At 38.7% G+C, this 16,677-nt stretch overlaps 1 protein-coding gene across 1 annotated transcript in view; it reads left to right on the forward strand.

Annotated features, from left to right (window-relative positions):
* Positions 1-125: 125 nt before the first annotated feature.
* LOC140230467 (endophilin-A2-like) overlaps positions 126-16,677 on the forward strand; it is a 59,111-nt gene continuing 42,559 nt past the window's right edge. The window contains exons 1-2 of the mRNA XM_072310622.1: positions 126-315; positions 16,117-16,185. Coding sequence (XP_072166723.1) covers positions 271-315; positions 16,117-16,185 — 114 coding nt within the window. The 5' untranslated portion in view covers positions 126-270. The remainder of the gene's footprint in view (positions 316-16,116; positions 16,186-16,677) is intronic.

Raw genomic sequence — 16,677 nt, forward strand, 5'->3', positions numbered from 1 at the left:
AGGACATCAGAGCGCCAGCATCACAGGCAGTGCAGTGCAGTGTTACCATCGAACTAGAAACAGCAGTGCGTGCATGAGTGCACAGTGCGAAGTTAGTCACTACCTCTATGCCGTAGCATAGCAATAACTACCGGTGTTGCGATCGTATGAACTCTTTGTATGTAGTCCCACCTATGCTGAAGTGAATTAGTAAACGTTGGTAACGAGGTCTACGCCCGATTCTTTGGACTGTACTTCGTCATTTTTCTGTTTCCATAAACAGCTGCCAGTATGTCGTTTGCCGGATTTAAAAAGCAACTTAACAAAGCAAATCAGGTAAGTATTTAGATTAAACATTTTAACCTAGATCCTGAATCATGGAATAAATTATAAACAGGGTAGGCCCTTGACCGAGGCGAAAGATCGGTCTGTATCTGTCCGTCGGGGAATGTTCCGCGGAGACTGCATCTGGCTTCACGGATATCCCCTGGCTCTGACTGGCTCTGTATACGGAGGACAGCGTTATAATGGCATGCCAAATATAAAAGAGTCCTCCGGACAGACGGATCTTTCTGTCTAGGTAGGCCCTAGCTAGTGTCGCATGTCGTCAGTTTAATTACTCTCCATGTCATACAATTGTCAGTTTCCATGACCAGGCATTACGTTAGATGGGCGTTAGCTCATTTAATAGACACCTAGACTAGTCTAGCCATGCTAGCTATCTAGATTAGAATGGACATGATGGACATATTGATGGAGTAGAACACTAACTAGCAGCTAGTTAGATATCTATACTATTAAGTTTACTACTGCTACTGTAAATGTTAAATCTAGGCCTACTAACTTTGGGTTTCTTTTTTTTTTTTCTTCTTTCTCCTTTTTCTTTGTCGTCTTGTACGTAGAAGTTGACTTTAGAGTCAAACTTAAATTAAAATTTAACGTCGTTAGAGATCTAATGACAATAATGTTACTTGGTTTTGGATGCTTGGTTAGGTTGATTAGCCCTCTAGCTCTAGATCTATTCCTGTGGGGAAGGCCCTCTGTAACTGTTAGTGTATGTAGAGAGTCTCACTCTCATTATCTACTCGTGAAATAGATCTAACGTTAGTTCTACTCTAGGCCCCACCACTCACTGCTGTGTGTCCTTACTTTAACAGTTTAGTACTACGTTGGCTCGTGAATTCAGCCCCACTGTCAGACTGTGTGGCATTTATCGGTAGATAAGCACGGTGGTGGGGCTTTTTTCCACAGTAGGGCCTATGCGATAGCTAGACCTCTAGAACCTATAGGGGGTCGGTACTAATACTCGTGAATGCGGCCCCACACAAACGGCGTTTACGCGAGATTGATGATACAGTCAAAATGGTCCGATTTCCACAGCATAGCATCTCTCATCCTCCCTTTCTCCCATTTTTTTTTTTCCTTTGGTCTTCAACTTTTTATTCTCGGAAGGACTCCCTAATGTCCCTTGACTAATGTAATGGCCAATTTAAATAATAACCCTACCTATTCCCTAAACCCTAACCCTAACCTAACCAGTAACCTTGCTTGCTTATGCACGGGTGCACGCACACTGCGGTGGGGCCTATTTCACGATTTTGCCTGTCAGTCTATTCAGGATCACTAATCTTAAATTGTAGCCTAGGATGATACTGTCTGACATCCCCATGATGCAGGCGAGGGGCCAAAATGTTCCAGTACAATAGTAGAGTATTCACGGCCAAGGTTTGGTACACTTAACGGTTTTTTAGTTATAGTTCCAAAATAGATGATTGAAGTCTCGAGTGTGTCTTTAAATTTGGAGCATTGTGTGTCAATATAAAGTGACATTCTAAATGCATATTTTAAAAATATAAAAATTATATAAGAAATTTTGCAAAAAAATTAGTTTTTATGTTACCTTCTCTGTGGTGCCATGATTGGTACAGCTCGTCCTTGATTGGTACATGATACACACACATGATTTGTATGGGCTGTAAAACAACTTCATTCATGTGCACCCAATAACATTATCACCTATGAATCATGCACATTGTAGCTGTACCAATCATGGCACAGCGCTGTCTGGAAGCAAGGCTGACAGTGTACAGCTGTATGTAAATATCTCTGTGAGTTCACTAGTCATTTGTAATCTGGCTAATGTTGACTGAACATTATGACCAACTTCACTGGCACAAAAGATGACTATTCACCATTCAGTGCGCAACAACTGGCCAATAGCAGTCCAAAATGAGGACCGCGTCTTAACTCGCCTGCTAATTTCCAGCTTGAAATCTAGTTTGGCAAGAGGTCATGAAGATAAAAAACTTTTTGTGAAGCTTTACTGGTCTTTGCTGCCCTGTTTACTGTGAATTTTAAGAGAAAACAAGCTGCATCTTTCAAACATAATACAAACAAGGCTATGAATTATTTATGAGCTTCAGTGTGTCAAAGAATACTAGGCTGTGCCAATCATGACACAGTACCAATCATGGGTGTGTTACTAAGCAGTGCGGAGAGCTACACGTAGAAGTCGGTTGCTTTGCTTGCTGCAGCTGCTGTTTTGAAAGAATCCTTATTTGAAATGTCGGTGACTAGTGAGTAGTGTCAGAGTAGTGTAGAAGTGACTGCTGACAGTGATGGCAGTGCTTTCCACTCTAGTGTGATAGTCCTTGCCATGGTATGAATTGGTAAATTTACTTGTACAAAGTTGTAGCAGTTTTTGTTGTCTTTGTGGCGATTGGGATGAAACTTGTGAAAGGTGACCTCCAGAGAACCCTTCTGACCGGAGGCAGGGCTTTTTGTACTTGTCTTGGATAACAATGGATAGGCGACCGCGACTCAGTGGCAGCCGATGCATCCTACATTTCTAGTCCTACCCTGCTTGGGTGTTGCAGCATTTCCCAGCTCACGTTTCATATCAGTGATGCTACAACCTACAGTGTCTAGAATCGCCGCTCTGTACTTTTGAACAGCCACTATGACATGTTCCAGTCTGACTCTGAGTCTGTCTCAAAATCTGAGTGTGAATGTTGGGGTCCCAAACTGTTGAGCAGTGGACCTACGCCATGCATAGTTGAGTAATAGTCTTACAAGAATCTTTTACGTACATGGTCATGTCCTTGGTTTCTTGGTGCAGTCGTGTAAATTTTGCCTCAGGAATCCTACGGTCCTGTTGGCTCGTGCATAAGTTCTGTCTGCATGCTTATTCCATGATAAATCTGATCAGACAGTGATGTCTACACAGACTAGACACACCCAAATATTAATTATGTGTTCAATAGATTCTAGTAGTACTTTGTCTCTGCCAGTGTGTTGGCATTTAGTGAATGCTGATATTTGATTTTTGTTGTTGTTGTTGTTGTTGTTATTTTTTTTTTTCATGTGTGATAGGTAAAACATGACACTTTCAGGCATTGAAGTCCATTTGCCACTTACCTTGCCACTCAGCTAAGGTATCAAGATCTCGTTGCAGCTTTTGTGCATCTCATATGTTCAAGATCTGGTCATAACTGATGCAGTCATTGATCAGCAAACAGTCGGCAGGTGGAGTTTAATCCATTTGGTAAATTGTTACATCATTAATGAACAACAGAAAATAGAGTTGACCCGTAACCGTTCCGTGTGGTACCCCTGAGTCCACTGCGACACATTCTGATTTTCCCCCTTCCACCATCATACTTTTGTTTCATGTGGGTAAAAAATTCCTTGATTCACCTGTGTGGTTTCCCCTTTATGCCACATGAATGTAGTTTGGCCAGTACTCTCTTCTTATAGGGAACCTTGTCAAATGCCTTTTGGAAGTCCAAGTCGACCTGCTTCCAGTGGTCTACTTCCTCTGCCATGGTCCTGTACTCAGAGACTCCACCTCTCACGCTTTCTACGGGAGATATCCCGCCAAAAGCCCATTTTTACAAAATCTCCCGTTCTCCCGCTTGAGATATAATTTCTCCCGCCCTGGCTCTGTGTCTCACGGTTGAAATGATTTCTTACTGAACATCATCGTACATATGTATGTTGAAAAATAAGCCTCAGATAGCACGAGAGAGCATCTAGAACCCTAAAGCTTCCGGGGCCCGTAAGCAGGCCCTGGACCCCCACTGCAAGGAACTTGGCGCACATCAGGTTGGAGTCTCCCATTTGCTAGTGGTTTCAGGCGGGAGAATCTCCAGATCAGAAGGTGGTTGAGGTTGGAGTCTCGGTGTACTCTATAGTAGAGATCATTTGTATTTCATGTGAATGCTTTTCCTGAATCCATGTTGGTGTTTGTTCAGTATCTTGCTTGTGTTCAGATGATGCATTATGTTAGTGTTTATGAATTAATGATGTGGTCCATTATTGTGCTGCAAATACATGTAGAAGTAAGACTGACTGATCAGTAAATAGATGGATCAGCTTTATCCCCTTTCTTGAAGATTGGTGTTATAACTGCTAAATGTAGATTCTACTATAAAAATTTGTAACTTATAGAGTCTAGTCAGTAAAATATTTTGGTTTGCGTTACTGCTGAATATGAGTGATAGTTCAAAGTGAAGAGTGATGCATGTGATATATTTGTAGATCTAGAAGGTCTAGAACTGTCTCTATAAATTACGCAGCACTGTTCCTAACTAAATGTTTACGTTATAGGGTACAGACAAGTGTACCTTGGCCCTAGTCCTAGTGTACATCTATAATACACTGTTCAGAGACAGGGCCATTGCTCTTCAAGTTTACAAGTGGCAATAGAAAAATTTGTTGACGTGGTGTGAGTAAAATTCAAATTTTGACAAGATTGAAATGATGAAATTATTCCTGCAGATTTGTTTAATGTCAACTGTGTGACTCATTTTTGTGGTGAACATAGAGGTTATACAATATAGTAGCTTTAATCTAATAATAATAGATAATAGTTGATATTTGTAGAGTGTCTTTTCCACTGGATACTGTACAAATCGCTATGAGATGTCATCCTGGTCATTATGGGAGATAAAATATATACAAATTACCAGTCAGTGACAGTACAAGTCCAGTTCATACAATTTTGTATCGGATATTAAGATAGGTAGGTCTTCAATTTTTTCCATCATACAATTTACAAATGTACATGTGATATCCATTGTTCATTCTAGGATCCTGAAGCGTTACTTCACATACGGCCACACATGCTGCATATTAAAAACGGTGTGGCACAGCACTTTCCTTGAATTTGATCTTTGAGAAGAAATTTAAACGTGATTGGTCATTTTTGAAATTGTACATTGCAGAGTATTTTCAGACATTCATTATCACTCACAACTTGTTTTATATTGCACAAATTGCTGTGATTTTCTGTCACTCAGTACTGTACTTGAAACAGGTATTATGTTATTCATCAGGAGATATCAACTACACTTTTTTTTGGGGGGGGGGGGCATCCTATAGTACTCAGGGCCTTCAAAATACAATGTATATTCTGTGATTCTTCAGCTGAAAGCATCATTCACTGAAGATACAAAGTACAATATAGGTGACATTCAGAGAGGTTTGAAAGACATTACTGATGATGTTTAAAATATTTTTATGCCTCTCCTTAACCCTTGTCATTCCATCCCATCCATCTTGATCTGTCATCTGTTCACATTTCATATTCTCCACCTGGTCTGTGTCTATCAAAAAGATGACCTTTGCCAGAGGAGCTACATGTACTGTATGTGCCTGCATTTCCAGGACATATCCATGCCCAAATCATACCCAAGAATTGCTATATATCCAAATTCATTGTAATTTCAGAATGTTGATCAAAATCTGTCATTTTTCCCTTGGAAAAAAAAAATTAAGTTGAAAATTTTGGTATAGACCTTGGATTTTCATTACATCAGCTTGTATGTAATTATTACATTGAAGTAGATGTAAGAACTTTCTCATGTTGGTATCTAAGGCAAATTATACATTGCTGTGTGATGCCACATATTTAGCAAGTCTACTTTTTGCGGATCAGGCGCCCGGATCAGGACTCCCCGACAATTTTGCTAGTGGTTGGATTCGCGATTATGGACTACAGTATTGAATGGAGAAAAGTATGCGTACATGTACAACATGTCACATTCATGTCAGGATCAGAGTTAATATTTTCACATGTTTTCTAATTCACAAATAGCGCCCGACTTGTGAAATTAGTAAAGATAAAATCATCCCGAAATATTTGGCATGTATACAGTATTAAATGATTCTTGCAGTATAAACAGTGTAGATTTCTATCTTTAATCTTGACCCCTGACCTTTAGCCTGTAACACTGTCTTGATAGCAAGTCATTTTCACCTGTGGTTGCCTCTTGATATTGTCATAAAATATTCAAACATTTTTCCTGCAGAAGAAGAGACCTCAAAGAGAGAATGTTATCAACATACCAATTGTTATAAAAATCATACAAGTGCAGCATTATGTTGTACCTGTATGGGTGGATGCAACAAGAACAACAGCAATGGATGCAAGCTTCTGTAGCACCACAAAGTGGTGTACCAGTTACAAAATTTGTGGTCATCATTCACCCTTTTGTAAATACTGCAGTTAAAAGATTTTTCACTGACATTATGATGAAGTCTGTTTTGTAGACAGAGTAAAGATTGATGATTCAGCAGTCTCTTTCATTTGTCAGACATGTTCAGAATTGATTGTTACTACCCTTGAACAGAGAGTTAGAAATGAACTGCATACAAGTTTGTTCTCTATCACTCGGTGCTCTGCATTTTGTTGTTCCGGCAACACTATGTACAGCAGTGTACTGGTAGTTTGCTGGGGTTTCACTTTCAGGCTGTTTATTCAAAGAGGAATAGTGGGACTAGTAATGGGAAGTTAAGAAGAAACTAGATGAAAACTAGACGAAAAGATCTTGAAGTGATAGGAAGATGCGTATGAAGCAAACCATTTCCTTGTTGTTCTCTGCATTTTCATGTCCATAATTTCTTAATAACTGGTTTTGTTTTGTTTTTTGCTTGTCTAGGTTTGATATCTTCATACAGCATTACACAAATTGTGTAGTTTATAAAAAGCATCGCTGGTATTCAAGTGTCTGTCTGTGTAATAAAGCTATGTGAATGGCTGCCCTGAAGTACATGTAGTGAGGTGACAGAATTTAAATCTACTCATGAATAAAATTCCAAGCCACACTTTCCACAAATCATTATATTTGAAAGTATTTTGAAGTACATATCTGCTGCATCCTGTGAGTCATTCAGTTTGTAGAAGGAGCCAAGAAAGTGTGGCTAGCCAATCAGCTGCTGCGGAGCGGCTTAGGGAAGGGGTTTCCTCTAATTTGGTCTTTCCCCCCTCTGCTGCAGGATGGCTGATGTTATACACAACCATAGCCATTACAGAAATGAAGGTCATGCATATGATATGCACTCTGCATTATGGACATGTGTGACTGACTTTACTAGGACCTGTGCAAGTTTATAGCACCAAGATTTCTTGGATCTTGCAGAGACCAGCTTCGTAGGAAAGTTAATGTGGAAACAAACCCCCAAAACGATATTTTTTGACGTTTATAGTCTCTGCACGAGATACTTATCTAGACACAGACATGAAAAAGCAATTCAGCAAGGCAAACCAGGTAGGTAAAACTTTGCTTATCATACTGTTGTAGTTTACAAGTGTGTGTTTAATATGTTTTGCAAGGCAGAATTTGATTTGAGAGGATGAAAGCAAAGTGCATTACATCGTAATTGCTACATGCTTTCTTTTTTTTTTCACTGTGGTTAAAATGGCTTTCCTAAAAAAAAGTATGTCCATTTTGAGAGATACATGTATTTACACTTCACAAATATTATTCTTTGAAAGGACAGTTGACATTGTATTTCATTGTGCTGTATAATGCATTGTTGTGAAGATTTTTATTATTATTATTTTTTTTTTTTTGATGTGCCCACAATCATCAAAGTGGTAAAATTTTCACTACACTACATATATGTAATTAGTCAGAAATATTGCAAACCATATCTATCTAATGGAATCAATTACCTATGCTTGATTAATTATGGAGAGATTGCTACTTGGACAAAATTTAAAGAGCACAGCATACTTCATAGACATGAAAGAAAACATTTAAATTTTTAAAGTTTCTGTTATGATAATAGTTATAACCTGCAGTGAGTGTGGTACTGTTTGAGTAAATTACTTGTTTACATTGTACATGTTAAGATATTGATACTTTGTCACTTTTAATTTCATGACGCTAAGTTGTGAAAGAGTGTTCATGCAGTGCTAGTGTATACAGGTAGTGCTGTACATACAACTGTACATATAGCAACCTGTAACTGGGAATCTGCATTCTGCAGTTGTTTATAGAGCCATTGTGCAATCAATGACCTGATATTGCAGTGATAAGGCCCTTCCAATTTAGCTACATTTAATGTTTGCGATGCTGTAAAGTTAGTGGTAATCTATGCCTGGTTTTAAAAAGCACAGTTTTGGTGTACCTACACTGTGCAATGTATGTATGCAATATATTGCAAGAATGAGGAGAGAGCTTACTAGGCAAATACTGTAGTGTGCATCCCCTGCACCTGAAACACACGGTGTGAGTGTAGGGCAAATTCTGACAACTGTATAATGAACCTGTAGTAATACATGTACCCACCATCAATGTATTTTTCTTGCATTTCGTCATGCCATCAGGCTTTAATCAAGATCAACTTGAATGCTCTTTCATTGACAAATGAGTTAAAGTAGCAACATGGTATGCGCAATATGGAGCTGAACTGAATTGGCTATAAACCGGGCATTGTACAATGCACTTTTCATGCTCTGCAGAGGGGCTGCACAGTAACATGAACATGAGTTTGTACTTAAAATTATGGCTGTGAACTCTGTGAATATATGGCTTAATTCATGGTCTTTGATTTAAAGAGTACATGGAGGAACTAATGCTCATTGTGTAGTGAATATGTTTTATGAAATGCTCTTCCTTTTCTCTTTGAGATAGTACTGATGAAGTTGTGGGTTTGCAGTAAGATTGGTAATGCAAACAAGTATCATTATGGAACAGAATGGGGGATGACATAAATTTTGTTCTGAATCTTCAGTCCTGCACATTTTCAATATGTTTTCTGAATTGTGGCAACTAACATTGTACTTGCTTGTGCAGAGTTTTGCCTCCCATAATGAATCACGTTTGTGGGGTAGACCCAGCGGGGGGTGGGGGATGGGGTGGGGGATGGGGGGGGGGGGGGGTGAAAAAGGCACTTCTCATACCCTATTAAAATTTCAGATTCAACTCATTTACAACATTATTTTTTCCATTATTTTGTAAGATTCTGGGTTTTTTTTCTACCGGTCATTCAAATGATGATAGCAGTTGTCCCATAGAAAGGCACACTCTGAAAAATTTGAAAAACAACTGCTTTCCTGCATTTATCTGTATATTTAGTTTAAAGTAGCTGAGTGAGTTTAACACTACTTCAAAAGTTAAAAAATGCATGCATAGTTTACTACTGGTTTGTATTTAATATTCATTGATGCAACCATCCTGTTCTGCTTACAGGCAGAAAATGAAAATGTGGTCTCCCTTATGAGGGCTTGTGATACTACTAAATTAGATGGTGCACTAAAGATGGGGCTGCCTAGGAAGTGTCCGTGATTAAAATATCACATTACGGTATATGAAATAAAGTCAACCCTGCAGTTGCTTGAATTTGGGTCCTCGCGAGACTGTACAGTGTTGTTTTCTTTGATGTGATTCATTCAACTTACCACAAGTTTACATTATCTTTTTCTGATTGCTTTCAAAATCATTTTGTCCCATGACTTGATGAAAGAACAGTAAACGGAGCATGAACTACACTTGTAATTATACCAAATTAATCACCTCCCAGTATCAAATACTGTTCAGTATCTACGTCGATGTTGTACTATTGTGATCAGCACTTAATCAGAAAAAAAGCTCTTTTATTTTGTGTGTTGCTTATCAAGATTCTGCATAAAAGGTGTACTGACCAGTAGTTTTACCCCGCGTTCACATTGGTCCCCGCAACGCGGGGAAAGTCCCGAGCTGTGGGAATTTCTCCTCCAAAACCATAATGTGAACGCTCAGTGGGACTTGTCCCCCCCCCCCCCATCCCCGCCAAGCAAGTCGGGTACGGGGACAAGATTTGGAGGGGAGAGTGACCTTGGGGCGAAATTGATAGCGTCCAGCTGTGGTCATCAAATGTGCGCATGCGCTATGCCTGGCAGAGCTCGCTCCAAGCCCCAATTGCCCCCACAGTTCGGGGACAGATGAGATACCAATGTGAACGGTCAGTCGTAAAAAAAGATAAGATCTCTTGTGGCTGTCCCCGCGTCGCGGGGACCAATGTGAACGCAGAGTTACAGTGTCCCTATCCCCGCGTTCACATTGGTCCCCGCGACACGGGGAAAGTCCCGAGCTGTGGGACTTTCTCCTCAAAAACCATAATGTGAACGCTCGGTGGGACTTGTCCCCTCATCCCCGCGAAGCAAGTCGGGTACGGGGACAAGATTTGGAGGGGAGAGTGACCTTGGGGTGCAATTGATAGCATCCAGCTGTGGTCATCAGATGTGCACATGGGCTATGCCTGGATTCAAGTGGCAGAGCTCGCTCCAAGCCCCAAAATGCCCCCACAGCTCGGGGACAGTTGATACCAATGTGAACGGTCAGTCGTAAAAAAGATAAGATCTCTTGTGGCTGTCTCCGCATGTGAACGCGGGGAAAATAATAATTTTTAAAAAAAGAAGAAGAATTTTTTTGTAATGCTTTTTGATTTTGGAGTCAAAATTCAAGGACATTGTGCTACTGGTGAGAATAAGGCACAATAATACATAATGATGTGCAGTCCTCGGCAAAGTCAGAGGAATACATGTATGTGTCAGTACATTTTTAGTTAGAAATTATACAGTGTTTTTAAGTACAAGAGTGTGCACTGTATGTCATCTTGCATGAAGAGCTCTTAGCATCTTTACCTTCCTTTTACATCTGTGGATCATAAACTGTCTAGAAGCTGTTGTATTCCCTGGGGTTTACTATTAAAATCAGTTTCAGTTTTCTTGTCAATGAATATGCATACTCTGCAAAGACTGAACAGTGACACAGAAGGATACTGTGTACATTGACACTTTTCAAACAAGACAAGTAAAAGTTTTGTTTTTATTTACAAGTGAGGTTACAAGTGAGGTATTAGTTTGAATTGCACAAAGCATTGGCAAGAAAGGCAATAATGTTTGCACACACTCCTGTGTGCATTTAATCAGAAAAGAACATTGTTTCTCTAACCTTGTACAATACACCTTGTACTGTATACGCTATATATGGTTTATAGTAACCTCGTCTACAGCCACTACGTCTATTTTCCAATTGGTCTACTGGCATATCGTCTATTACCGATTAGTCTAATACCCATTTGGTCTACAACTCGTTTTGTCCAGTACCCATATTGTCTAATAGTCACTTTGCCCACTACCCGTATTGTCTAATACCCAACTCGTCTAAGGAGCATTTCGTCTACAAAACAATTGATCTAATAGCCAAATCGTCTACACTCACAATGTCTATTTGCCATGTCGTCTAATATCTATTTTGTCTACTACTAGTTAGTCTACTCCCACCTCATCTACAAGTCATTCAGTCTACATTCACTTTGTCTAGTTATCATATCGTCCAACCCTTAGTTTGTCCATACCCATCTGGTCTACTCCCAACTCGTCTACTCCCAACTGGTCTACTACCAACTGGTCTACTCCCAACTCGTCTACTCCCAATTGGTCTACTCCCAATTGGTCTACTCCCAATTGGTCTACTCCCAATTGGTCTACTCCCAATTGGTCTACTCCTAATTGGTCTACTCCTAACTGGTCTACTACCAACTGGTCTACTCCCAACTGGTGTACTCCCAACTTGTCTACTCCCAATTGGTCTACTCCCAATTGGTCTACTCCCAACTCCAACCCTAAATAAGCATTTATATGTCCAAACTTCAACACTCCATCCATTCAACTTTGATACACAATCATAAGAATGGTAAAAATGAAAAGGAACACTTTATAAGTACATTATCAGTATTTTTTATTGTCTGGCTCGTACTGATGTATGTAAACGGTTAAATGCACCAAAAAAGGTTGAAACATATACACAAAAATATGATTCATGCCAACATATAGCTACTACTAAGATGAATAATTTACTTGCCTGCAATGTACTCAATACACGTTTCGCGAGGAATATTAGACTATTCTAGTTGTTACGATGTGGGCGTGTAGTTGGATGGATTATTATTCTTATGATTGTTTATCAAAGTTGAATGGATGGAGTGTTGAAGTTTGGACATATATATGCTTATTTAAGGTTCCTTGCGAAACGTGTATTGAGTACATTGCAGGCAAGTAAATTATTCATCTTAGTAGTAGCTATATATTGGCATGAATCATATTTTTGTGTATATGTTTCAACCTTTTTTGTGCATTTAACCGTTTACATACATCAGTATGTGGCACACAGAATAAAGAATACTGATAATGTACTTCTAATGTGTTCCTTTTCATTTTTACCATACTTATGATTGTGTATCAAAGTTGAATGGATGGTGTGTTGAAGTTTGGACATATAAATGCTGCATGATTGCTTCTGATATAAATTACACATCCAACACAAAAATAACACAGCAAGTTTTTCACACTGTGACATTATCTTTTTTTCCTAAAAAATTGTCATAATTAGAACATAAAAATTTAAACCAAATGGGGCACCAAGAGTGTTCAACCTATTTAATTGGGAAAAAAGAAAATGGATGAAGTAAACTTAAATAAAAAATATATATATATATATATGTATATATATATATATATATATATATATATATATATATATATATATATATATAGATATATATATATATATATAACTAGTAGTAGACCAGTTGGGAGTAGACTAGTTGGCAGTAGATATGGGTTGGCAGTAGACGAGTTGGGTGTAGACCAATTGGGAGTAGACGAGTTGGGAGTAGACGAGTTGGCAGTAGACAAGTTGGGTGTAGACTAGTTGGGAGCAGACGAGTTGGGAGTAGACCACTTGGGTGTAGACGAGTTGGGAGTAGACCAATTGGGAGTAGACGAGTTGGGAGTAGACCAATTGGGTGTAGACCAATTGGGAGTAGACGAGTTGGGAGTAGACCAGTTGGCAGTAGACTAGTTGGCAGTAGACTGACTGGTTATTAGACTAATTGACTATTAGACAATGAGTTGTAGACCAATTGGGTATTAGACAAAATGAGCTGTAGACTATTCTATTCATAGACCTTATGATTACTAGACGAAATGGTCAATAGACATAATGGGTGTTAGACGAAATGTGACTTAGACAAATTGGACATTAGATAAAATGGCTAGTAGACGAAATGACAATTAGACTAATTGGCATATAGACAAAATGGTTGGTAGACGAGTTGGTAGTAGACGAAGTGGGTTTAGACGAGATGGCATTAGACTAGGTGGATAGTGGACAGGGTGGGTGTAGACGAGGTGCCAATTTACCCTATATATTTCGCGTGGGTTTTATTTTCGCGAATTTCGCGAGTCGGGAGCTATTCGCGAAATTAACAACATGCGAAAATATTACCTTCCAAAATGAATCCCTTGCCTTGATGATACGAACATTTCAGTACTAGTAATCCATGTCACGGCTTACCGAACAGACCATATAAACTGGCTAAGCTTGTTTACGTACATATAGCACGTCAACGTTGAACTACTAGTATACACAGCCCAGTCGCTGTTCGCACAGTAGACGGCGCAATACCATTTCTGCGAGAAATTCCACTTTCTTTTGTTTTTGTTTTTTTTTCATTGCGCCACAACGTTACAAACGCGCGGCGTGTCACCCTTGATTACATGTGCGCTATAGCTCTTGCGTTTGCATGCCGCTACGTCTTTACAAGTACTGTATGTCAACTTTAGGGGCCGGGGCTTCGTATGCTCCAGCTGGTTGCCGCTGAATTAACTCGTACCCCTCGTACCACTCGTCAGAAATCTAGCGCGATATACTTACCCAATAGCTTCAAAAATGTTGAATTCTAACTTACTTAGTACTAGTTGGCAGAGTTTGGTAAGTTTTTTTTTTTTTTCATGCAGTGTATAAACAGTATCATTCTTATTTGCTAGTAAGTTGAAAATTCACACTTTCTTTGACACTTCATATTTTCTCTGGTCCCCCAATCGCGAATTTAACCACTCGCGAAAATGTGTGACAGCGGCAATTTGCGAAAATTCATGTACGCGAAAATTATAGCGTATACAGTACTTCATCCATCATATTCTGGGTTTGAAACCTCTGCATACAATGTGTGCAGTGCACACATGGGCCTATCAATGCCGTTTATGTACCAGTGTAGTACAGCCATAATTATGATCTCACTGGCACATAGCCAGGTACATGTGGTGTCCTGTTCATATAGTAAGCCTTGAACACTGGTCTGCTATTTCCTCATAGCGAGGATTATTATCAAAAACCATTTCCCCCTTGGGATTATTGTTTAACTACTACAATACCAGAAAAATATAGAAATTACAGATTTGATGTTTAGTGAGCTCTGTCGTAGGCATACCATTTATGAGCTAACTCACCACTTTACTGATTAATAACACACACACATACACCCAGATGATTTGGGTTTTGTTTTTGTTTTTTTAGATACAAACAAATTTCCAAATTTAGTTTGTCATTGCAATTTTTGATGATGCCAGAGAAAAAACACTGTCAGACTGTCCTGCAATATTCAACTTGTAAATGAGCAAATCAATCAGTATATTATATGATGTATTTTGTGATCCATATCAAAGTTAAACTGCCTGTGAACAGCAACATACAATGAAGAATTCTTGTTTTAATTGGCTTAAATTCTGTGTAGAGTGGATATCTTCCTTGTACTTGTGTTTTATGGCACATTGCCTCACGTACATTTAGACTGTCATTTACCTTGGACCATTGCAACAAAGACGTTGCAATAAAAACAGTTTGGTACCTTTTCACACCCACCGTGATAACATTTATGTATACATGTATGCAGTAGTCCTTGTACCTACACTTGAAGTGAAGTTCCCCTCCAGGGTCATGTTGACTGACCTAGTTTATTTAAAGTAAAATCAAACAGTGGTAAACATGCCAATGAAATGGGACATCAGATACAGAAGTCAGGGAAGAACATTTGTTTAATAGTGTAACAGCAATATTTATTGGTTGCAACTAAATTTCCACATTTGGTGAGGTACTAATGTCATTACCTTATAAGTTTTGCATTGGGTATTTGAAATGTTAGAGCCATTTCCAAGAATCATACAATCGTATGTCAGTTGATCATTTGGCAGATGCAATTAACTTCCTTTCAAAGTCATCATAGATCTGTGTAAGTTTTACCACTGTACAATGGTCTGATGTGAACAGGATAAAACTAATTGTTTTTCTTTATTTGATTTCAAAGGAGAATATCAAATGCAGATTTAGTAGCTTGTCAGTGGAGATTTCGTGTAGCAGTGACTTCATCACCATACTGTATACCGTAGACTATAATTGTAACTGAAATAAAGTGTCCTGTATTGACAAAGTTTCCAGACATATTGTGTATGTAGGTGCCAGTGGGCAAAGAAAGCATTCCAGAGTGTACAGTATACCAATTGGCATTTAATTATTATGTCATTGGTAATAACGTTTAATAGTAATGATTAGTGTTCTTATTATTGTTATCATTAACATTATCATTATCATTATCATTATCATTATCAGTAGTAGTAGTAGTAGTAGTGGTAGTAGTAGTTGTAGTTTTAGTAATTTGTAGTTCTGTAAAAGTGGAAATTTTTGCGGTGTTGAAATTTTCCCGCATTTCGCACAACCCGAAACTAGCGCGAAAATAAAAGTACGCGAATACTTTTACTTGCCATATGTTCCTGGAGTTGAAGTCTTGATTCCACGGAATTAAAAACACGCGAAACTTTTCTTTCCCCGCCGAGCACAAAAAATTAGTCGCGCGAAAATATCCACTTTTACAGTAATAGAAATAGTAGTTGTATAGTGTTCTATGTAATATCTATCATAACTATCATTGTCATAATCACAACGTTTTCATATCAGTAGTAAGAAAATAGTGCATGTTATGAAATAATGAGTACTTTCTGTTGTTCTCTTTTGTTTTTCATATCAACAGTTTGTCAGTGAGAAGATTGGAGGAGCTGAAAAGACTCAATATGACTCGGACTTCGTGGAAATGGAGAGGGTGAGTACATTTCACTCAGACAGAAATAACAAGTCATAAGTAGGCAGCTTCCTATCACTACTACTTTCCACTTGAAGATCTTGTATTTGCTGTAATTGTGTCATGAGAGATGGGGTCTGTTGATATGGTAAGTCAGTATGAGTGTTGAATAATCAACTGAATACATTGTGTTATATAATCTATTACTTCTGCCAAGGGAGGAGGTTACGTTTACATTGGCGTTTGTTAGTTTGTTTGTTTGCCTGTGTGCAAAATAACTCAAAAAGTTGTGAAGGGATATGGGTGAAACTTTACAGAAAAGGATGAGAATGACATAAGGAACAGATGATTAAATTTTGGTAGTGATCCTTGAATTTTCATGGATTTTATGAAGGATTTTTGATATTTTGACAGTTTGGGTCAATGAACTTAGGAGTTCAGGCTGCCCATTTTTCGAGGTTTGCATAGTTATGCGCTCTAAAATGCATGCTCTAGTTTCTGCTTGTGTGAGGC

Source organism: Diadema setosum, chromosome 7 (genome assembly GCF_964275005.1).
Source record: "Diadema setosum chromosome 7, eeDiaSeto1, whole genome shotgun sequence".
NCBI lineage: Eukaryota > Metazoa > Echinodermata > Echinoidea > Diadematoida > Diadematidae > Diadema > Diadema setosum.